Source organism: Oncorhynchus mykiss, chromosome 13 (assembly GCF_057628025.1).
Source record: "Oncorhynchus mykiss isolate SJ-2025 chromosome 13, ASM5762802v1, whole genome shotgun sequence".
NCBI classification, from domain to species: domain Eukaryota; kingdom Metazoa; phylum Chordata; class Actinopteri; order Salmoniformes; family Salmonidae; genus Oncorhynchus; species Oncorhynchus mykiss.
In genome coordinates, this window is record NC_143034.1 from 44,787,978 (window position 1) to 44,812,148 (window position 24,171).

Here is a 24,171-nt window from a genome sequence, read left to right on the forward strand (position 1 = left end):
CAATGGGTAGCATTCTCATGGACCATTAGGTGCTTGATATGGGCATTGGGCTCAGATGGCGTTGTCATGGTATCTATGTTTTCTCAGACAAGAAAGTACCAATAGAAAGGGCAGGGAAGACAAAACCACTCAGAGTTTAGTACGGGAAACCCTATCAAGGTACAGGTATGGGTGGACATATTTTATCATTATAAAAATACCTCATTTGATGGCAATATGCAGAACACACACACACAAGACTAGACTAGACTTTCTTTTAGGTCTTGGCTCATTTATTTTTATTTTCCCATGATGTCAAGCAAATAGGCACTGAGTTTGAAGGTAGGCCTTAAAATACATCCACAGGTACACCATCAATTGACTCAAATGAGGTCAATTAGCCTATCAGAAGCTTCTAAATCCATGACACCATGTTCTGAAATGTTCCAAGCTGTTTAAAGGCACAGTCAACTTAGTGTATGTAAACTTCTGACCCACTGGAATTGTGATACAGTGAATTATAAGTGAAATAATCTGTCTGTAAACAACTGTTGGAAAGATTACTTGTGTCATGCACACAGTAGATGTACTAACCAACTTACCAAAACAATTATTTGTTAACAAGAAATGTGGTTGAAAAACAACTTTTAATGACACCAACCTAAGTGTATGTAAACATCTGACTTCAACTGTATGTTTACATTTCCAAAGCAAGTGAAATGGATAAGAAACAAAAGTGAAATAAACAATAACAAATCAACAGTAAACATTACATTCACAAAAGTTCCAAAAGAATAGACATTTCAAATGTACAGTGTTGAAACAATTTTTTTCTCTCTCTCTCAATTTCAATTAAATTATCTCCTGCACTCTCTCCCGCTCTTCTTCTCCCGCCTCCCCCCTCTTTTTCCTTCTCTCCCCCTCTGACTGTTATCAGGAGATTGGATCTGCTGTTATGTTCACACAGCAGATGCTGACTGACTACTTCTGCTATAATCACGACTATTGCTGCACAGCTCTCTGGCTGAGGATGCTATTAACACTACAGACTGAGGTGAGAGTTAGTCAATCTCAAAGCCTGCTCAGAGAAATACTGAACATGGGGTGATAAAGGGGAAACTTACTCTCTGGTTAGCAGAACTGTACAGGGAGTCTCTCATGACTCTCATTTTGAAATCGAGTAGCTGGCCAACAGCACAGGAATTCTGGGTGCCCGAGATGAACCTGTATGTTACTGTTTGAGTGTACAGTGCAGATATGCGGAGATGACTGAATGTATATGGTGAGGTAATTGGCTGTGTCCTGAGATGGATGTGTGTATTGTGGAGTGAATCATAAGATTTATATTCCCTACTACCAACTACACCCGGCCATCATTCTGCTGGGCGATTCCACACCAGCGGAAAATATCCTCAGATTGTTTTGGTAATTCTCACATAGGAACACAAACCATGTTTTAGAAAATCATGATGGAAGTGGCCATTTTAGGCCCTTTTTAGACCTACACATGCCTCCTGTAAGACCCTACAATCTATGAATAGCACATGATACAGACAACATATTGGTGTCATTATACTCCTGATAGTGTGCTGTAAAATATAGAGTATGTCTAGATTCAAAAATATGTAATAATATGTAATAATAATATTAATATTCACAATTCAACATGAAAAATATTAATACAAATATCTAAAAACAATGCCTTTTTATTTTGCTTATTTTTTTTTACATATTGTTTGGAACAATAATACTCTTCAAACACATCAAATTTCAAGTGTGAGCTCTCTGGTACTTTTAATGATATGACCCATTACATACATTTTATACAAAAATATACATTTTATATGCATTTACATTATAAGTCATTAACCAATCACAGCCCTCCTTTAGGATTGCACATTCAGCAGACACAAGCAGAGAGAGTTCCCTTTAAATCCATTTTCCCATCCCCTGTGTTAGTGGTGTTCATAAAATGTATCATAACCTCAGAATTAGCAGAGGCCACTCTGGAAATGTGATGTACTGTCTTAAAATCAACAAAAATAAAAAAGGATAGGTTTTACATATTTATGTTAATATGTTTCATGTTGAATAATTGAATGTGAATCTTTGTATTTTATAATCAAGATGTACTCCATATATGACAGCACACAACCAGAGTATATTGACACCAAGATGTTGTCTGTATCATGTACAGTTCACTGATCACAGGATTTTACAATAGGTCTATTAAGAGCCTAAAATGGCCACTTTCATCATGATTTCTCTGAAATATTGTGATACGAATGTAAAAAGCATTTCAAACATCGTTTCTCCCGATTAAGTTTTTATGTGATAATTGGCAGAACATTCTGAGATACCCTAAATATATTCCGCTCCTGCTGGCATGGAATCGCCCTGTTCTTGTAACAGATGTGAAGCCTAACGCACAACTATGTTACATTACTGCTGAAAACACAAGGTTCTTCTACCCAACTACTGTACCAAAACATCCTTTTGTGGCAGGGTTATTCAAACTCAAACTACATATGATATGCTGGAATTGTAGTGTTCGCTTGCCTGCACACTCCTGCACTCGCTGCCACTCCACCAGAACACATTATTCTGATAGGAACAGTGGAGTAAACACTCTAACCAACCACAGTATCTCTGCAAAGAGCACCTTACTTTATTGCAGGACACATACATAACAGTGTAGCCTATTATCATCTCCATCACTGCTACCTGGTGTACTGGATACTGTCATTACACACTCGAGCAGGAGTAACACAGCAGCATTAGCAGAGAGACAACAAACAAAAGCAACCCATAGAGATCGATCACAAGGGGGCTATGTGTCTCCAATCCTCAGTGCCTATTCTGTGAGATCAAGGGGCCAGACCCTTTCAGTGGGGTCGTAGCAGGGTTATAATATATAAATATATGCCAGGCGGCTTTATCCAAAGCAAGTTACAGTCATGTGTGCATACTGTACATTTCACGTAAGGGTGGTCCCGGGAATCAAATCTACTATCCTGGCATTGCAAGTACCATGCTCTAACTGGCAGCCCGAACTGGCGGCCCTCAGGCAAGTGATTATATTTGACCCCTCCTTGTTTTATTGTTGGACAAAAAAAACCCAGTAAATCAGATCCAAGTATTCCCACGCATTATAGAGAGATATGTGTTATCGTATACAAATGTAAGAAAGGTTTAAAATTATTATATTTGAGTCAAATATTATATCTGTTTGGGCTTCTTGCGGTCAATTTGCAGTCTACAAGTTATTTGTGTTCTGGCCCCCTGACCATCCGCTCAAGAAAAAATCTGCCTAAATCTAGTTGATGATCCCTATTCATTACAATATCTTTCTTGTCTCAATGGACTTTGGGTGTAGCCACAGGAAGTCATTTGGATCTGGGGGTGCTGTACATTTGTCCTCCAACGAGGCGCCCTCGCTGGTGCTACAGGACTATTAAAGGCCCAGTGCACTACTAAATAAAACTATTAATATAATAAAATAAAATAAAACATGTCACATAATAAAGTCTCAGATATAAACTACATATATCTGTGATTATAAACTTTTTTTTCTTATTACAAAACCGTGGCTACAGGAAGATTTACAGGTGAAATATTGTGTATGTCTATAAGCCCTGTATAAATAAACTAGGTCTATTTCATAGCCTGTTACAAAGTATTTCAGCAAGCAGACCATAAATTCTTGTGCGCGCGTACCCGTAATCCTTTGCTCATGCACGGCACTGTTCATTTGAGTTCACTCCTGCAAAGTTATGGCGAACTTCCATCGCTGCTCACTCGCTGGCCGCATGCTCAGTGCTGAGCCGTTCGCGTATGTCCTGTGCGCGTTCCCGGTTTGGAGAGGTCCGTGCCATGTCCACCCGCCTAGGGGAAAAGGTGCTTTGTTTCTCAAAGGTATAATTCAAGAAAACTGACTAAATGTATCGGTGAGTATATTATTCTCTAACACATGTATGACAGGTGTGTTTCGTTTTCTTTCCGTATTCATAATAGGATGATTCAAGTGTGAATTAAATTAGGTTGGGGGGAATTCATTGTATCACTCTATGGAATGTGTACTGTTCATCGAGGAACAATAATGATTTGGGGGGGTTATTTGGAGTTCGCTGACCTAACAATTCTGCAAATATTGAAAATGCAGTTCTGATACCACAACACAACTGAGAAACTGTAACTTTGACTAGTGAACATAAATATTTATTTATTTATTCATCGTTATTTATTTACTCATTTCAAACGTATTATTTCAAAGATTGGAGATGTTGCTTTTTTTTTTTGCAGAACATTGTTCCATGAATGATCTGTAGTTGGAAATTCAACTTGATTCAGTTAAATCTTTGTTTTTAAAGAGCTTGGTCTCTCATTGCTGATATTCCTCAAATAACTGCATCCACCTCTGTTTATTCCATCATAAACATTGTTGGTGTAGTGAATTTGAATTTGGAGGTGTGGGAACTGCAATCTGGGACAGAATGTGGCCCTTTGTGAGGGGGAACAGAGATGTTTACATTAAGCCTACAAAATGTCTCCAGGCTCTAGTATACTGTGTCTCACTACAAAATAATCAAAGATGGTGACCACAATACTAATGGAGATGCATTAGGATCAAGTTGAGAAATGCCAGAGCACAACCCCTGTGACCTAACTAAAGGGGTAAATTGACTAAATCAGTTTGATGATCAGTCTGAGGTTCTAGTGCAGGGATCATCAACTAGATATTCAGCCATGGGCCGATTCTTTCTTGAGTGGATGGTCAGGGGACCGGGACATACTTACAAATTATTTGAAGCCTGCAAATTAACCGCAAGAAGCTATTTGACTAAAATATAAAAATCTCAAACCTTCCTTACATGTGTATACAATCACATACAGTGGGGCAAAAAATTATTTAGTCAGCCACCAATTGTGCAAGTTCTCCTACTTAAAAAGATGACAGAGGCCTGTAATTTTCATCATAGGTACACTTCAACTATGACAGACAAAATCAGAAGAAAAAAATCCAGAAAATCACATTGTATGATTTTTAATACATTTATTTGCAAATTATGGTGGAAAATAAGTATTTGGTCAATAACAAAAGTTTATCTCAATACTTTGTTATATACCCTTTGTTGGCAATGACAGATGTCAAACGTTTTCTGTAAATCTTCTGGTGTCCTTTGACAGCTCTTTGGTCTTGGCCATAGTGGAGTTTGGAGTGTGACTGCTTGAGGTTGTGGACAGGTGTCTTTTATACTGATAACAAGTTCAAACAGGTGCCATTAATACAGGTAACGAGTGGAGGACAGAGGAGCCTCTTAAAGAAGGAACAGGTCTGTGAGAGCCAGAAATCTTGCTTGTTTGTAGGTGACCAAATATTTATTTTCCACCATAATGGATTCATGTAGTAAACAAAAAAGTGTTAAACAAATAAAAATACATGTTATATTTGAGATTCTTCAAAGTAGCATTTCTTTGTCTTCATTACAGCTTTGCACACTCTTGGCATTCTCTCAACTAGCTTTATGAGGTAGTCGCCTGGAATGCATTTCAATTAACAGGTGTGCCTTGTTAAAACTGAATTTGTGGAATTTCTTTCCTTCTTAATGCTTTTGAGCCAATCAGCTGTGTTGTGACAAAATAGGGGTGGTATAGAGAAGATAGCCCTATTTGGTAAAATACCAAGTCCATATCATGTCAAGAACAGCTCAAATAAGCAAAGACATGAAGCTCAGCCAACCATTCAAATTTCAAGATCTCTGAAAGTTTCTTCAAGTGCAATTGCAAAAACCATCAAGCGCTATGATGAAACTGGCTCTCATGAGGACCGCCACAGGAATGGAAGACCCAGAGTTACCTCTGCTGCAGAGGATAAGTTCATTAAAGTTAACTGCACCTCAGATTGCAGCCCATATAAATGCTTCACAGAGTTCAAGTAACAGGCACATCTCAACATCAACTGTTCAGAGGAGACTGCGTGAATCAGGCCTTCATGGCTGAATTGCTGCAAAGAAACCACTACTAAAGGACACCAATAATAAGAAGAGACTTGCTTGGGCCAAGAAACACGAGCAATGGACATTATACCAGTGGATGTCTGTCCTTCGGTCTGATTAGTCCAAATTTGCGATTTTTGGCTTTAAGGCACACCACAGCATTCTGTAGCGATACGCCATCTTATCTGGTTTGCACTTAGTGGGACTTTTGTTCATTTGTTTTTCAACAGGAAAATTACCCAACACACCTCCAAGCTGTTTAAGTGTTATTTGATCAATAAGGAGAGTGATGGCATGCTGCTTCAGATGACCTGGCCTACACAATCACCCGACCTCAACCCAATTGAGATGGTTTGGGATGAGTTGGACCGCAGAGGGAAGGAAAAACAGCCAACAAGTGCTCAGCATATGTGGGAACTCCTTCAAGACTGTTGGAAAAACATTCCAGGTGAAGCTGGTTGAGAGAATGCCAAGTGTGTGTAAAGCTGTCATCAAGGCAAAGGGTGGCTACTTTGAAGAATCTAAAATATGTTTGATTTGTTTAACACTTTTTTGGTTACTACATGATTCCATATGTTATTTTATCATTTTGTTGTCTTCACTATCATTTTACAATGTACAAAATTGTAAAAGGTAAAGAAAAACCTTGAAGAGTAGGTGTATCCAAACTTTTGACTAGTACTGTATATATATTTTTTGGTTCAGAAAACTTGGGGGGCCAAATAAACTCACTGGGCCACCCGTTGGGCAACCCTGTTCTAGTGGTTGTGGTTCCTTTATTTTTGTAATCTTAGGAATTATTCCAGAATATTCTTTGGTCAGATGGGTGAAGGATGTATTAAACCATTTGAAGATTGAAGTACTACAATGTTACGCATTACACACTATAGGCTGGTAGGGCTGGCCAGGTTAATGAATAGTGTTGGTGTAATGAACACGAGGGGAGACAGAGAGCTGGTTTCAAAGTGCAGGGCGCAGAAGGTGTTTATTGCAACGGACCACAGGAGGAGGCAGTTAGCTGGGTCCAGGGGCAGGCAGAAGGTCATACACAGGAGGTCCAAAAGGGCAACAGTACAGGCAGGGAGATCAGGCAATAGGTAGATAACAGGAAATCCAATAGGCTACAGTACAGGGCAGGGAACAGGCACAAAGGTGTCATTAGTGAGGCAGGCAAAAACTATCACACATGGGAGGAGTAAATCACGGGGGAAAAACCAGAGCTCTGAAAGACGTGTGTCACAAAACAAACAATACCCCACAGTGATGGGGTGCAAAGAAATGAACTAAATAGTGTGATAATGACATGCAGGTGTGTGAACAGGTGATTAGAATTCAGGTGATTGGGATCTGGAGAGTGAGCTGCGTTCGGGGGATCTAGGTGTTTGAGAGTGTGAGCTGGAAAGTGAGCTGTGTTCATGTCCCGCTGGTATAAAAGATTTGGAGACAGGCGCAGGAATACACAAGGTGTTTTTAATACACCCAAAACAAACACGTTTCCAAAAACACTTGGCTGTACCCAAACAAAAGAGCGAGGGTCAACCTCGTTGAACGACACGGGACGATACCCGTAATACACAATATATGAAGCAGGCAGCATAACAGCTGCACCAACGCATAGGTGCTCACACCACCAATGGACATGGGAACAATAACCGACAAAGACAGCGGGAACAGAGGGCACATATACAACGTACTAATCAGGGGAAATGGGGAGCAGGTGTGTGTAATCAGACAAGACAGTCCGGGGTTGGTGAGAATGAATCCCGCTCAGTGATGCCTAGAAAGCCGGCGACGTAGACCTCCGGAACTGGTGAACAGAATGAGCATCAGTACCGGGGGGGATCCGTGACAGTTCAGGGGATCCACGTGTTTGAGGGTGTGAGTTGGAAGCAGACGTTACAGTTTGGCCCAATGGATCTTCCCACAAATACAGAATAAAACAGTCATCTGTCTATCAAATCATCTTTTTGCAATGGAAACGTGTGGAGAAACCAGTCAAAACTCCACCCTGAGTGAGTGCCTCTGAAACCAACAGGCTGTAAAGAGACCGTTGGCCATTGAGGAGAAAAGGAGTCAAACGCTTGATTGAAAGAGGGGTGAAAGAACTGTATGATTCGGCCAGTGTGTCTCAAATTAATCTGCTTAAAGAATTACAACATTCCAAATCAGAATCTCATATAATCATCTGGATCAAAATGTTGGTTGGGAATGTTGTAATTCGGTAATTCCGTTGCCCATAGTGACTGCATCAAAGCTGTGTTTCCATGGTGTCTCTCCACTGTATGAGTACCAACTAATTCCAAAGCTATTAGAAGGAATTTTGTCTTTCTGCTCATGGCCTCTTATAGTAGTAGTGAGACTCACACACACACACACACAGACACACACATTGGGCTTCCAGGTAGAGCAAGGCTAGGTTAATGAGTTACTACACTCACAGAGGACAGGTACTGTATGTTGTGTCGTCTTGTTTTACACATCCTGTGTGAAATCTACTCACTGTGGTAAGACCATCAGAAGTACATTACAGATTCGTACAACTAGGACCCGAGAACCCCAAAAGGGTAAGAGGGTAGACAACGGATATAGTTTATTTTGAAAGAATATTGTTTATTTTGCTGTGTGTATATTTGGATCCTGAACAGCTGGCCATAAAGTATGTCAGATACCAAAAACACAACACTCACATAACTCTGATTAAAAGCTGTTGAGAAACTCTGGTTTGGATCTGAAATAGGTTATAAAGCATTCACATCATTTATCATGGGTTTCTTGTTGGATGTGGTTGCACCGGGTCTTCCTATGTTGTATGATTAAATCATTTTAGGTTGAGATTCAGATGTTATGATCAACTAACTGTGTTGTATTAATGGACAGTATGTACTCTGCTACAGTAAACGGAACCAACACAACGGGCTTGTCCACTGATAGCTTCCTATAAGTTCAGATAAAGATCAGAGTTCTGTGTGGTTTGGAGGTGTTTCATATTTAGTAGCCAAGTCACAGGGCATGTTCTATGTGGTTTGTGACGCACAGTAGGCTATGTCTAACTACGTGGTTGCCCATGGTCGAAATGGAAGTATGTAGTCTTCAGACAGCTCCTCAGCTAACACTTCTTTCAGGATGTAACCGCATGTCTATCAATCAACTGTCTGTAACCACAACACTACAAACCACTAATGACCAACTCCTCCACAGATGAGCGATCAGCCATAAAGGCCAAGCCCAGACAACCAGAACCCTGGTCTGATCAGAACCCCTTTCTCTCCCCCTGTTGCCGACTGCCGACGCCCTGGGACCCGTCGTCGCCATGGAGACGGTGGTGATCGTGGCCATTGGGGTGCTGGCCACCATCTTCCTGGCCTCCTTCATTGCCCTGGTGGTGGTGTGTCGACACCGCTACTGCCACCCCCACCACCTGCTGCACCACTTCAACTCCAAGTCAGTGCCTAGTATAACTTCTAGCTACATACAATACATCTGGGAGGGGGAGGGAGGGGACGGTGGCATCTTGGGTCGCCTAGTTTACCTAGCTAGCTTCATCTGGGAGGGAACAGTGGCATCTTGGGTCGCCTAGTATACCTAGCTAGCTTCATCTGGGAGGGGGAGGGAACAGTGGCATCTTGGGTCGCCTAGTATACCTATCTAGCTTCATCTGGGAGGGGGAGGGAGGGAACAGTGGCATCTTGGGTCGCCTAGTATACCTAGCTAGCTTCATCTGGGAGGGGGAGGGAAGGGACAGTGGCATCTTGGGTCGCCTAGTATACCTAGCTAGCTTCATCTGGGAGGGGGAGGGAACAGTGGCATCTTGGGTCGCTTAGTATACCTATCTAGCTTCATCTGGGAGGGGGAGGGAGGGAACAGTGACATCTTGGGTCGCCTAGTATACCTATCTAGCTTCATCTGGGAGGGGGAGGGGGGAACAGTGGCATTTTGGATGGTTATGGGTAGGGCCCTGAGTTTGTCCAGACCAGGAAAACTCTTGGCCCTAGTGATGGGGTATGTGGCCTAGGCCCTATAGTGCATTAGATGGTGGTAAGGGGTCCTGGATATAGCTGATTCAACTGTATCCCACTCTTACCCAGGTCCAATGGACTGACCTGCTGGTTTGAAGCTATAAATCTATGGATTGAACAGAGCGACTTCACAGCACTAAGGTCAAAACGATACATGGGATTAATATTAAGTCAACATACAGGGGCAAAGTTCTCGAGCCAGTAATGTCTCTCTGTCTCACTCTCTTGTTCTCTCACTCTCCTTCGTGTTCCCCCTCTCTCTCATACACACACGCTTCTATTCAGAATACATTCCCTCCCTCTCACACACCTATTCAATACACATTCCCTCTCTTGCTCTCTCACACACTCTCTCTTCCCTTCATCAGAACCTTTCTGCTTCCCCACAGACCCAATGTTGACCTGATCGGTGCCATGGAAACCCAGAGTGAGCCGTCTGAGCTGGAGCTGGACGACGTGGTCATCACCAACCCTCACATCGAGGCCATCCTGGAGAACGAGGACTGGATCGAGGACGCCTCGTACGTCCGCCATGTGACACTGACATATGCCAGGAGTAGATCAGGCTAGCTGTTGTAGCTATTCGTATATATATATATATATCCTTCCATGGTTACAAGAGTAACAACTTCGATCTTTGATCATAACATCAAGTTCAAATAGGTGATAACATCTCTGACATGATCATACAATAATGAACCCTTATTTAAAGCTATTCTCTCTTTCTTTAACAGTGGCTTGGTTTCACATTGTATATCCATCTTAAAGGTAATGTCTACGTGCTGTACACCCTGCATGAATACATTGTTTTCATTAGGATCTAACTCAATGATATTTACACGCTCTCTCCTTTGGCAGATCTGCCACACCCTGACTGAAAAGCTGGTTGCCATGACAATGGGCTCAGGCGCTAAGGTGAAAGCCCCAGCCAGCCTCAGTGACATCATCACTGTGGCTAAACGCATCAGTCCGAGGTAACTGTCAGGTTATACAGCACCATCACACAACCCTTACAATTGTCTGACCGTCCTACGTCCTTCATGACCTCCCATCGTCCCGTGCGTGTCTGTAGGGTGGATGACGTTGTGCGATCTATGTACCCTCCACTGGACCCCATACTCCTGGATGCCAGGTAGCTAATGAAGTTTTCCTTTTGTTAGATAACATCATTTATAATATTTTGAGGGGACAAAGATAGCCCGGGCAAATAGACAATATAGATCATAGCTCTGCTGATAGAACTCATATGATGGTCTGACCTGACCAACAAAGGGACTATAGGTGGGGATGGTACAATATAAGCCATGGTAATCAGACGGACTTGTGCGTCAATGTTTCCCTGTCCAGTCTTGATGGAGAAATTCTACATGCCCTTTGTCTATTTTGTCTCCTCAGGGCCACCGCCCTCCTTCTGTCAGTCAGTCACCTGGTGCTGGTGACCCGCAACGCCTGTCACATGTCTGGCAGCATGGACTGGATCGACCAATCACTGCACGCCGCTGAGGATCACATGGTGGTGCTGCGGGAGGCGGCGCTAGCGTCCGAACCGGAACGGAGTCTACCTGGATTAGACGTGCAGAGAGAGCAGGCCATCTAGAACACACAGACACGTACATACACACACGCATACACTCCTTCTCTATACATTGTACACATCTCGGGCACATTCTCACACGTACACAATGCTTGATAAACACACAATAAGAAAACTCAACACATTCCCACTTTCCCGCTGCCGTTCTGTGCTGATTTACATACAGATGGGTTGCCAGAAAATAGAATAGAGCTGGTTTTAGAAACCGACAGGTGCCAGATCCTTGTGCTATTTTCCTCTTGATCCTTTCACTTTTATCATGTTTCTGGTTTTGTATATAGTTATGTATAACCATAATGCATGTTATGATTAGGATCTATATAGGTTTTATGTTACACTCTCAGATTCATATTGTCTTGTAAGTAAAGTGCAGAGCTCACTGAAATAGGCTTGTGTGTAGTTGTTGCCATGGACGACTGGCCCCTTGATATTCATTCCTGAGTGTCTTCCATCTCCCAGTGGTGAGCTGTAATCCGCCCCGTTAGGAGTGCACAGTCACATGGAAGCTTAAATTTAGTCAACTAATCCATGTGGGGGGAAAACCCTGGACACCCAATAGGACCAAAGGCAGGGGAAATACATGCACACCTACTCAGAGCAATACACGCTTACTCAGAGCAATACACTCTTACTCAGAGCAATTCACGCTTACTCAGAGCAATTCACGCTTACTCAGAGCAATACATGCTTACTCAGAACAATACACTCTTACGTAGAGAAATACACTCTTACTTAGAGCAATATACTCTTACTCAGAACAATACACTCTTACTGAGAACAATACACTCTTACTCAGAGCAATACACTCTGACTGAGAACAATACACTCTGACTGAGAACAATACACTCTGACTGAGAACAATACACTCTGACTGAGAACAATACACTCTTACTCAGAGCAATACACTCTTACTCAGAGCAATACACTCTTACTCAGAGCAATACACACCTACTCAGAGCAATACACTTACTTAGAGCAATACACAACTACTCAGAGCAATACACTCTTACTCAGAGCAATACACTCTTACTCAGAACAATACACTCTTACTTAGAGAAATAGTCTTACTCAGAGCAATACAGTCTTACTCAGAGCAATACACTCTTACTTAGAGAAATACAGTCTTACTCAGAAATACACTCTTACTCAGAGCAATACACTCTTACTCAGAGAAATACAGTCTTACTCAGAGCAATACACTCTTAATTAGAGAAATACACTCTTACTCAGAAATACACTCTTACGTAGAGAAATACACTCTTACTTAGAGCAATATACTCTTACTCAGAACAATACACTCTTACTGAGAACAATACACTCTTACTCAGAGCAATACACTCTGACTGAGAACAATACACTCTGACTGAGAACAATACACTCTGACTGAGAACAATACACTCTTACTCAGAGCAATACACTCTTACTCAGAGCAATACACACCTACTCAGAGCAATACACTTACTTAGAGAAATACACAACTACTCAGTGCAATACACTCTTACTCAGAGCAATACACTCTTACTCAGAGCAATACACTCTTACTCAGAGCAATACACTCTTACTCAGAGCAATACACTCTTACTCAGAGAAATACAGTCTTACTCAGAGCAATACACTCTTAATTAGAGAAATACACTCTTACTCAGAACAAAACACTGGTACTTTTTTTTTTAGAACCAGGAGTCAAGACAAGCCTCCGTACCAGCTGAAGGTGTTGGACGGCTTTATGCAGGTCCCTGTTGCGTTTGTTGGGCGGATGAACGATTTAATTGGCTGTTATCGTAAAGGGAGGGTCAAATGTGTGTGTATGGGGGAAGGTTTCTTTGTGAGCCGTGTCAAATGAGGTGGAGGTGAATTTGCGTGCCTTGTGCTGACCGGTGGTGCGATGTTATCGGAGCATGGCTAGCTGCCTCTCCATGCATACCTAATACCGTAGCTAGAACTGAAACCCAAGAGCAGTAATCACAGCATAACCCAGCTTTACACACACACACACTGTCCAGCCCTAACACAGCTCACAGAGCTGCAAACACTGCGCCACACACTCGAGCTTACGGAGCAACTGTAACAGAGCTCACACGCTGCTAACCTAAGGAGCAACTGTACACAGTGATACACACACTTACGCAAAGAGACAGCGTCGATACTGTAAATGCACACAAGACTTTATGGGCAAAAGCTTAGAGACAAATCAGGCGTTTTTTTCCCACATGGTCTTTCTGAGAAGACATGCCTTTTGCGCCTTGTTCCTTCTTATAATTCAAGCTCTGAAATTCAGCCTAAGAGAAGACTACCAGTATAACTGCAGCCTACATCAGATAAGCAGAGCTCTGTGATGGAACGATATTGATTAAGATGAAACATGAAGAAAGTGGCCTTTATTTTCCTGGTTTCCGTCGTTTATTACAATTGATTGCTTTTGTGTGTAAGCACTCCTGTGTCTTCTCCTCCCCACCCACCATTCGTGATGTTTCCTCTTTTTCAACTTTCTCTTTATATCCTCCATTGATTTGTACAGGTAAATTAAAGTTTCATAGGAAAATGTGTAACGCTCTTTCTTCATCTTTTTAGTTAACATTTCTGAGGGGAATCCATAGTCGGTAAGAGAAGCACACACTCGTGTAAGCTCTAGGAATAAGAAAATGGATCCAGTTGATTGATTGGGGATAAGGATGGTTCTGTCCTTCTGTTTGACGGTATAGGCAGTCTTGTCTCTCTGCAAGCGAGAGCGATTGGCTGAGAACGAATAAGGCCCTAAAGCACCATACTTAAAGAAGACACACAGATACAACTTAGAAACAGCTACTAAGAAAACACTGTACGCAATTGTCATCCCCTGACAAGAAAATATAATTATCTTGAAAATAGAAAATACAACAACAAAAAATATCTCAGGATAGGTTGACATAAATGGGATCTTTTTGTGTTTGTTCAGGTTTTCAATAGTCCTTTGCTTTTTTTCAGGCTGATTTGTTTCCAGTTTGGGAGGAAGTCATACTCATCTCTCTTCATCTCCAAAATAGTCTGAAACATATAAACAAACAAACCTTACTTCAGATATTGTAGCATACTGGAAAAAGCAAGCATCCACTGGTCTTAGGGATGAACGTTTTTGTGAAATATTTACACAGAAACCCTACATAAGTCACATTTTCTCTTAAACCATCTGTTTTTAATCATCTTGAGACTACCACAGCAAGACATTTCAATTGGCCATATCAGACCACAGCCGCCATGAAGACGTTAGTGGTGCGCCCTAGTGGCTGTCAGGTGTAGCTTGCACCCTGTTTTATATAACGTCATAATACTGTACATAACATTCAGCAGACAAATGTATCCAAAGTGTGCATACATAGTCCGTGCATACACTTTCATATGAGTTGCCCCAGTGAGAATCAAACCCATTATCCTGACGGGGTCATGCTCTACCAACTGAGCCGCACAGGACTAGCGTGTTTGTGTGTCAACCTGGAAGTCGTGGTCGGAGAGGTATATCTCCAGGCGCTGGGGGTCCACTCCCTCTGGCAGAGGGGTCTGCAGCAGCTCCTCTAGGGGGTACTGGGTCTTACTGAGCTGGGCCAGGGCATCCTGCACCAAGGTCAGCTTGACCCGCCCGGCCTCCCCCTGGACAACATCGTTCACAAGTCAGCATTTCTAAATCCAAAACATACCTGGCTTTGAAAGACAAAGACCGTGGTTTTGCTATGACACAGCAGTCTTTACCCAACCAGATCATACTGAACTGGGTTTACTGCTGTTTTGAAGTTATTACCGATGATGCTACTGATGCGTACGGATGCTATTATTGATAATGATAGTGATTGTGAGGAGGAGGACGAATAGTCCTCTTTTCCTGTACCTGCGTGGTGGGTGTGGGTCTCTTCTCCCAGCGAGGGAAAACGTTGGTGAAGGTGAGGGGTTCTGCTCCGTCCTGGATGAGGTAGGCCTGAAGGGGGCGCCTTGGGTTCCTCTCTAAAACAACACACCGCAAACCATCAGAGAACCACAGAACAACTTAACCCCTAACTACAGCATATCCCCAACACACTCCTGATAATGACCAACAACCATCTAAACACCTCAGATTATAAGCTGGACCTCGAAGCTGGACCTCGAAGCCACTTCCTCTGCATTTTGACTTCCTCTACTTATTCCTCCCCTCTAATCAAGGACTGATTTGGACCTAGGACACCAGGTGGGTGCAATTTCCAGCAGTACTCTGGAACTCGTGGGGTAAAATGTATATACCCCTGATCTAAACCATCAACTATTATATTAGCTGCCTTGCTTTGTCTACTGGCTCTCACCTTTGCAGTACTGGAGCACTGTCTGCATGGCACACCTCCTCTCGTTAGTCCAGCGGATACAGGCTGAGCCAGCGGTCTCACTGTCCTCCGGCTCACCTGCCTGCCACAGATACAGCTCCATACAGTTATCCAGCAGGAACAGGGCTGGGGAGGGATAAGAGAGAGAGAGAGAGTTAGAGAGAGCTGGTCCTGGGGCTGAGTTCACAAACCTGTTCTACTAACACACTGAAGCCTCAGTCAGGACCAGAACATCCAATCAATCAGAATAAAACTAATTACAACAGAGTCAAAACAAAATGGCATTGCTTGTTGGGAGACACAAGCACAAAGCAAAATGCAGTGCTATCTGGCCCTAAATCGACACTACACCGTGGCTAACTATTTGACCATGGTTACTGATCAAAACCTTAGAAAAACAGAGTACAGGCTCAGTGAGCACAGCCTTGCCATTGAGAAAGGTAGACACAGGAAAACCTGGCTCCCTGTAGAGGAAAGGCTATGCAACACTGCACAACAGTTCCTGACAAAATGTTTAAAAAAAATTAAAACCCTTACTCAAGGTTTCAAAGACCTCTCTGATGAGAATAGGCTACCTGTCCTGTTGGGCGAGTACGCGGAGAGCTGTGGGTTGGCAGCGCACTACATTGCTGCCTGCAATAAGATGAGGGACAGTGTCTGACAGACCAATCAACCTGCACATGTCCTCTACTGTATGCTTATTGTTATAGTTCAATGTATGGTTATTTTGACCCTTGGTTATTGTTGTTACTGTTGTCCCGTTGACAACTTTGATTCTTATTATTTTAATATTGTAAATATCCTAAATACATTTTGGCAATATGTACATTGTTACGTCATGCCAATAAAGCAAATTGAATTGAATTGAGAGAGTAAGAGGGAGAGAGAGAGTGAGAGAGAGGGAGGGAGGGAGGGAGAGCCAGAGAGAGAGAGTTAGAGAGTGATAGAGAGAGGGGAGAGGGAGCGTTAGAGAGTGATAGAGAGAGAGAGTTAGAGAGTGATGGAGAGAGGGGAGAGGGAGCGTTAGAGAGAGAGAGACAGAGAGAGAGAGGGAGTGAGGGAGGGAGGGAGCGTTAGGAGAGAGAAAGAGGGGGGGGAGGGAGGGAGGGAGAGAGCCAGAGAGAGAGTGGTAGAGAGAGGGGAGAGGGAGCGTTAGAGAGAGAAAGAGAGAGAGTGAGAGAGAGAGGGAGAGAGAGAAAGAGTTAGAGAGTTGAGAGAGAGAGAGTGGAGAGGGAGCATTAGAGAGAGACAGAGTGAAAGAGAGAGGGGGGGAGGTAGGGAGGGAAGGGGGGGAGAGAGAGAGAGAGTTAGAGAGTGATAGAGAGAGGGGAGAGGGAGCGTTAGAGAGTGAGAGAGAGGGAGCGTTAGAGAGAGAGAGAGAGAGAGAGAGAGAGAGAGGGGCAGAGAAACAGTGAGAAAGGGAAAGAAAAGGAGGGATATTAGGTGAGTGTTTTGTACTGTTAAGTCCCTGTGATAACAATGGAAGTTTTGTTTATGAGTGCCTGAGTGCATGCATGTGTGTTTGGGCATTGAGCAGACTCACCTGGCTGTGGCACAAAGTACAGGCTCTCCTGGACAAAGGGCATCGCCATGACAACCCCTGGCAACCGGGCAGGGCTCTGCAGCTCTTCCCCCTGGAAGGTTCCGGAACAGGTGCTCAGATGGAAGAGGCGTGGCGTGAAGTTATACTTCCCTGGATCTGAGCGATAACAACCCACAGCATCTCATCACATCAACCTCTCAAACTTTCAGCACTCAGAGAAGTTCCGCTGCTTTATACCTTCTTTATTAGTCATTTGTGTGTTCATTGTCCAAACAGAAATGACAAGATTATGTTATAATTCTGAAATTGCATCAAAGGGTTGTTTAATGCAACAGAATAAGGTGTTGTTAGAACTCTCATCTGTGTGTGTTCTACTGAGGATGGGCCTCTGGAAGATTTACGATGTCTTTGGGTGATACCGCATTCCAGATCATGAGTTAATGTTTCTGTTCTATAAGGTACCAGGGAGAGATGACCCCAGGGACAGACCCTGGTCTCTACAGAATGAGATATTGTCTGCTGTGAATTCTAAGTATATTTCATACTAGTCTTAACCTTGTGACCCATTCCATACATCTGTTGTTTGTCATGTAGCCTGAAGGGGGTGTATCTTGGCTATAAAAATACCTTTGTACCTTTGTCTCGAGGCTCTCAACGAATCATCTGGGTTATTCGTCGACCAGTCATCATTAATGTAGAGCACTCAATCAATTCACTTTATATGTGTGTGTTGTATTGACCTGCTTAGTTTAAGTATAACTCTTACTTGTGTGATAAGTTTGTCTCTCCTCATTTGATAGCAAAGAAATGAACTACCACATAATTTAAAAAGAAGACATTTGGGCTGGGATATCTGTTCAGGTTATTCTGAACTTTCAGGTGTTCTGTTAAATACAATGCCGTGAAAAGGTATTTGCCCCATTGGTAATTTGCTATACTTTTGCATATTTTTGATATTGAATGTAATCAGATCTTCAACCAAAACCTAATAATAGATCAAGGGAACCTGAGTTTACAAATAACAAAAAAAATTGTATACTTATTGTATATATTTAATGAACGAAGTTATGCAACTCCAAATTCCTTTCTGTGAATAAGTAATTGCCCCCTTACAGTCAATAACTGGCTGTGCCACCTTTAGCTGCAATGACTTCAACCAAATGCTTCCTGTAGTTGTTGATCAGTATCTCACGTTGCTGTGGAGGAGTTTTGGTCCACTCTTCCATGCAGAACTTCTGTAACTTAGCAACATTTGTGGGTTTTCAATCATGAACTGCTCGTTTCAAGTCCTGCCACAACATCTCAATTGGGATTAGGTCTGGACTTTGACTAGGCCATTTCAAAACTTAAAATGTGTTGCTTTTTAGCCATTTTCAGGTAGACTTGATTGTGTGTTTTGGATCATTGTCTTGCTGCATGACCCAGCTGCACTTCAGCTACAGCTCACTGATGGATGGCCTGCATGGAACTCTATTCCACATCTGATGCACGCAGTAGAATAAGATTTGAAAAGCAGGTAAAAACACACTTTATGGAACAACGGGGACTGTGAAGAGACACAAAAGGTACAGACACATGCATACGCACACATTGTGATATTGTTGTATGGTGGTACTGAACATTTTGTGTTGTGGATATGTGTTGGTCTAGGGATGTTGTATGATGTAGTGTTTTATCTTTAACTCACTCAGTACAAAGATAGTTCACTGTTTTATCTTTTGTTTTATTTGTCATGTGGGTGCTTTGGTGTGTTTGGTCTGCCTTGGCAGCAGCTAATGGGGTTCCCTAATAAAATACAAATGTCGTCCAAAAAGTTGACTACATTTTGCCAAAAAACACCTGGATGATCATCAAGACTCTTGGAAGAATGTTCTATGGACAGATGATTCAAAAGTATAACTTTTTGGACGACATGGGTGCCAATATGCCTGGCGAAAACCAAACACTGCATTCCACAGTAAGAACCTCATACCAACGGTCAAGCATGGTGGTGGCAGTGTGATGGTTTGGGGATGCTTTGCTGACTCAGGTCGTGGACGACTTGCCTTAATAGAAGGAACCATGAATTCTGCTCCGTATCAGAGAATTCTACAGGAGTATCTCAGTCTCTGAGCTGAAGCTGAAGCGCAGATGTGCTATGCAGCAAGACAATGATCCAAAACACACAATCAAGTCTACATGAAAATGGCTAAAAAGCAACACATTTTACATTTTGGAATGGCCTAGTCCAGACCTAATCCCAATTGAGATGTTGTGGCAGGACTTGAAATGAGCAGTTCGTGCTTGAAAACCCACACATGTTGCTGAGTTACAGCATAGAAGAGCGGGCCAAAGTTCCTCCACAGCGATGTGAGAGACTGTTCAACAACTACAGGAAGCGTTTGGTTGGAGTCATTGTAGCTAAATGTGGCAAAACCAGTTATTGAGTGTAAAGGGTCAATACTTTTTCACACAGGGGCATTGGGTGTTGCATAACTTTGTTCATTAAATAAATGAAGTAAGTATGTCATTGTTGTGCTATTTGTTCACTCAGGTTCCCTTTATCTAATATTAGGTTTTGGTTGAAGATGCGATGACATTCAGTATCAAAAATATGCAAAAGTAGAGACAATTAGAAAGGGGGAAAATACTTTTTCACGGCACTGTCTGTCAAGGTGTGTTGAGCTGAGAGGTGTGTACCTTGTAGCATGCAGTCATAGGCCTTCCTGTCCTGCTGCCCAATAGCGTTCCCAAACTCCACAGGCTCCGCCCCTTCCTCCACTTCCTGCACCCTCGAAGGGCTTTCACTGCTGAGGCCCAGTTCAGGAGGGCACCTAACACACAGACAGCAGAAAGCACATATACCCACGTGTTAATACTGTTTGCATTCCAACAAATGAATACACACAGAAGCACAGGAACACATCCATGAAGTGAGACTTACATCTGAGTGAGTCGCTCCACAGCCCTCTTGCCTGCCTCCCGGGAGCTGGCGTGGACCTTACAGCCATGCCACAGGTAGAGCGCCCCCTGTTGGCTGTTGAGCAGTATGAGAGAACCTCGGGAGCGCAGGCTGCCACAGCGACAGTCCACCTCCAACAGACTGGCCTCCTCAGGCAGCTCCCCACGTACACAGAACAGACGCCAGACTCCTACAGGACATAGTGAGATTGCAGTTAGGAACACAGGTCTACACAGAACACATAGACACACAACCAGACACACACCCCACCTAAATTAGAGGAGGTAAAGCCAAGGTAATATCCCACCTGTGCTGTTGGTGGTGTCCGCTCGGCAGCCTTTGTGGATGACCAGACCTCCCTGGAAAAGCTGAAGGAAACATGGAGGCTCCTGCCCCTGAGGCACCATCACCTTCAACAGGACAACAACAACAACACAGGTAGAAACATCAGTCAACGTGCCTACTGTATTCAACAACCAAAGACATCCTTCTCAGCAATAACACTGGTTTAAACGCAGGCCTCTGAAATGCTAGGCAGGTTTAACGATAGACATCCTATCATTTGCATGTCCTATATGTGATTCTATGGTTTTAACTGAGTCTATGGGTGGTTTAAGAGTGTAGATGGAAGAACCACCCACCTGTGTTCCCTCATGACTCCTGAGGGCAGACGCGCCTCGCCCATTGATACTGGAGTGCCGGCCCTGCCAGATGAAGACAGCAGAGCACTCCCTCCCAGGCTGCCCACTTTGATCCGCTGGGCTGAGAATATAGGTCCAGCGGACCAGGTATGTGTCTCCTTCATGCAGCTGCCCTGGGCTCTCCAGCTGGACCTCGCTGTCCTCAAACTCCTGAATGTGCCAGGTATCCACGGTAACAGTGCTCAGCTCCACCTGCTGCCCGTCCTCCAGTGGTACGATACCATGCCCCCTCTGAACATCCACCCCCCCCAGGACTGTAGGGACCGCCCCGTCCCCTGGCACCGCCACCCCCTGCCCTGCCACCAGCGCCTTGGCATCACACGCACACAGAGACACATACTCTATCTGCTGCTGGGGCAGGGGACTCTGCTGGGGCCACACTGGCATGGCAGTCTGCACAGAGAGACACAGTAGAGAGAGGAAGGGAGAGGAGAAATACGGTCAAAGAAGATCAGGCATCTTTCTCACAGTCACTCTGAATCTGTACAGGATGGGTCCTATTTGGCTTTGAGTCATGTGTTTTGCACATTGACTCGGGACCGGTACCCCCTGTATATAGCCTATTTATTAGTATTTTATTGTTACTTTTGTTTATTTAGTCAATATTTTCTTAACCTTTTTTTCTTACAAGGTCATGTTGGTTAAAGGGCTGATAAGTAAGCATTTCACGGTAAGGTCTACAGCTGTTGTATTCAGCGCATGTGACAAATACAATTTGAATTGATCTCTAACTAACCTGTGCCTCCTCCACCACCATTGCAGTGGTCTCCTCCTTATCTCCAGCCCAGTCCAGAAACTTCTCCCTGAAGAGGGCTGTCTCCTTGTGCTCAGAGACACAGCCAAACAGAGCCCAGCCGGGCCGTCTTTCACCTTGCCTGTACACAAATCACACACGTAATGTATCAATGAATACAACAGTATGTATTTAAATGAGGTATTTTACTATGTAAGAACATGTGTGGTGTGTACCTACGGCTGTATGCTGGGGTTGCAGTGTGTGGGGTCCAGTGGGTTGACCCTACAGTTGCTGTAGTCGTAGGGACCACCCCACACCTGCTGGGCCAGCTGTACAGCCACATTCCTGTCGCCAGGGACAACATCCGTCCCATGCCACAGGTACACCTCGCTGCCAAAGTCAAACACCAGGGCCTGGTAGAGAGACAGGGGAATAAACAGAGGCAGAGAGAGAGGCAGGAGACAGACAGAGAGACAGAGGCAGAGAGAGAGAACTATTCAGAGATCAGATACTATCTGTAGTGTTGAAAATCACACAAAAGTTGATAGATGGCATTCCAGTTCATAATCTTTGTATTGAGTTAAAAAACCTATTGATTGATATGTAGCACCAAGGCAGCAATGGATGAGAAGCCACAGAAACACACAGGGGGATCCAAGGAGGGACTGACCTCAGTGGATCCCAGTAGGGAGACAGTGGGGATGGCTGCCCAGGCCTGCTCATGGGGTACCAGTCTGTTCTCCACCAGCCTGTACAAACAGTTAGACTCCACCACCCCACTCTCATACAGCTCATCCTCTTCTGGGGCTCCCGCTCCTACAGGGAACACACACATATACAATCACACATACAGTACACAAAGACAGACGCAAATGGTCACTTACTGGTTTCTTGCATACTTACTTTCTTGGTTTCTTACTTACTGACTGATTGACTGACTTAGTCTACTGACTGACTGACTGACTCAGTTTACTGACTGACTGACTGACTTAATTACTTAGTTTACTAACTGACTGACTGATTTAATTTACTGACTTACTGAGTATCTTAGTTTACTTACTGACTGACTGACTTTATTAGTTAGTTTACTGACTGACTGACTGAATTACTTAGTTTACTGACTGACTGATTTAGTCTACTGACTTACTGACTGACTTAGTTTACTGACTTACTGACTGACTTAGTTTACTTACTGACTGACTTTATTAGTTGTTTACTGACTGAAAGACTGACTTAATTACTTAGTTTACTTACTGACTTGACTGATTTAATTTATTGACTTACTGAGTATCTTAGTTTACTTACTGACTGACTGACTTTATTAGTTAGTTTACTGACTGACTGACTGAATTACTTAGTTTACTGACTGACTGATTTAGTCTACTGACTTACTGACTGACTTAGTTTACTGACTTACTGACTGACTTAGTTTACTTACTGACTGACTTTATTAGTTAGTTTACTGACTGAAAGACTGACTTAATTACTTAGTTTACTTACTGACTTGACTGATTTAATTTACTGACTTACTGAGTATCTTAGTTTACTTACTGACTGACTGACTTTATTAGTTAGTTTACTGACTGACTGACTGAATTACTTAGTAAATTAAGTTAGTCAGTCAGTAAACTAACTTACTGACTGACTGACTGACTTAATTACTTAGTTTACTTACTGACTGATTTAGTCTACTGACTTACTGACTGACTTAGTTTACTGACTTACTGACTGACTTAGTTTACTTACTGACTGACTTTATTAGTTAGTTTACTGACTGAAAGACTGACTTAATTACTTAGTTTACTGACTGACTGACTAACTTAATTTACTGACTGACTGACTTAGTTTACTGACTGACTGACTTAGTTTACTGACCGACTGATTTAGTCTACTGACTTACTGACTGACTTAGTTTACTTACTGACTGTCTTTATTAGTTAGTTTACTGACTGAAAGACTGACTTAATTACCTAAAAGGCTGTTCTGGTTGTTTTAATAGGATTTTCACATAGTTTGTACAGTTCTTATGGTTTTGTCTACTGAGTGGCAGAGTAGTTGGTGACAAGTTCTAGTCCGACCTCCGTATTGTGTCTTTCCTCCCAGAAGGTTCCAGAAGTCAGAGGCCAGACTGTTGTCAGTATTGACCCCCTCCTCGAGGTGGATGACCCCACAGGCCCGGCAGCCCAGATCCCCCTGGGTCTGGATCAACGATGCCAGCTCTGACGCCTGGACAGAGACAGCAGAAGACAGGGAAACATCATCACCAGTTATAACTGACAACAATCAGTGGCTTCACATTGTGTTTAAATGTAAAATGTACATCAATGGTATTATTCAAAA

At 43.1% G+C, this 24,171-nt stretch overlaps 2 protein-coding genes across 23 annotated transcripts in view; one reads left to right on the forward strand and one right to left on the reverse strand.

Annotated features, from left to right (window-relative positions):
* The first annotated feature begins 3,775 nt into the window (after positions 1-3,775).
* On the forward strand, positions 3,776-14,128 carry LOC110486207 (transmembrane protein 98). Of its 2 annotated transcripts, XM_021557634.3 has the most exons (8): positions 3,776-3,926; positions 9,174-9,416; positions 10,061-10,132; positions 10,381-10,512; positions 10,726-10,759; positions 10,850-10,965; positions 11,064-11,123; positions 11,387-14,128. In XM_021557634.3, exons 2-8 carry the CDS (start codon positions 9,286-9,288, stop codon positions 11,586-11,588), a joined length of 747 nt encoding a protein of 248 aa, XP_021413309.1. In that variant the 5' UTR covers positions 3,776-3,926; positions 9,174-9,285; the 3' UTR covers positions 11,589-14,128. The 2 variants fall into 2 exon arrangements, with proteins under 2 accessions (XP_021413309.1, XP_021413311.1); XM_021557636.3 differs by lacking the exon at positions 10,061-10,132 and having other exon boundaries at positions 3,795-3,926.
* The window catches only part of LOC110486206 (supervillin), a 34,416-nt gene continuing 24,207 nt past the window's right edge, over positions 13,963-24,171 (reverse strand). For all 21 annotated transcript variants that reach the window (XM_090196289.1, XM_090196285.1, XM_036940907.2 and 18 more), the window contains 13 exons: positions 23,910-24,057; positions 22,502-22,647; positions 22,069-22,244; positions 21,832-21,970; positions 21,036-21,488; positions 20,702-20,804; positions 20,377-20,584; positions 20,133-20,266; positions 17,454-17,609; positions 15,893-16,036; positions 15,445-15,557; positions 15,054-15,209; positions 13,963-14,609 (listed from right to left, as the gene is read on the reverse strand). In XM_090196289.1, coding sequence (XP_090052415.1) covers positions 14,517-14,609; positions 15,054-15,209; positions 15,445-15,557; positions 15,893-16,036; positions 17,454-17,609; positions 20,133-20,266; positions 20,377-20,584; positions 20,702-20,804; positions 21,036-21,488; positions 21,832-21,970; positions 22,069-22,244; positions 22,502-22,647; positions 23,910-24,057 — 2,169 coding nt within the window. In that variant the 3' untranslated portion in view covers positions 13,963-14,516. The remainder of the gene's footprint in view (positions 14,610-15,053; positions 15,210-15,444; positions 15,558-15,892; positions 16,037-17,453; positions 17,610-20,132; positions 20,267-20,376; positions 20,585-20,701; positions 20,805-21,035; positions 21,489-21,831; positions 21,971-22,068; positions 22,245-22,501; positions 22,648-23,909; positions 24,058-24,171) is intronic.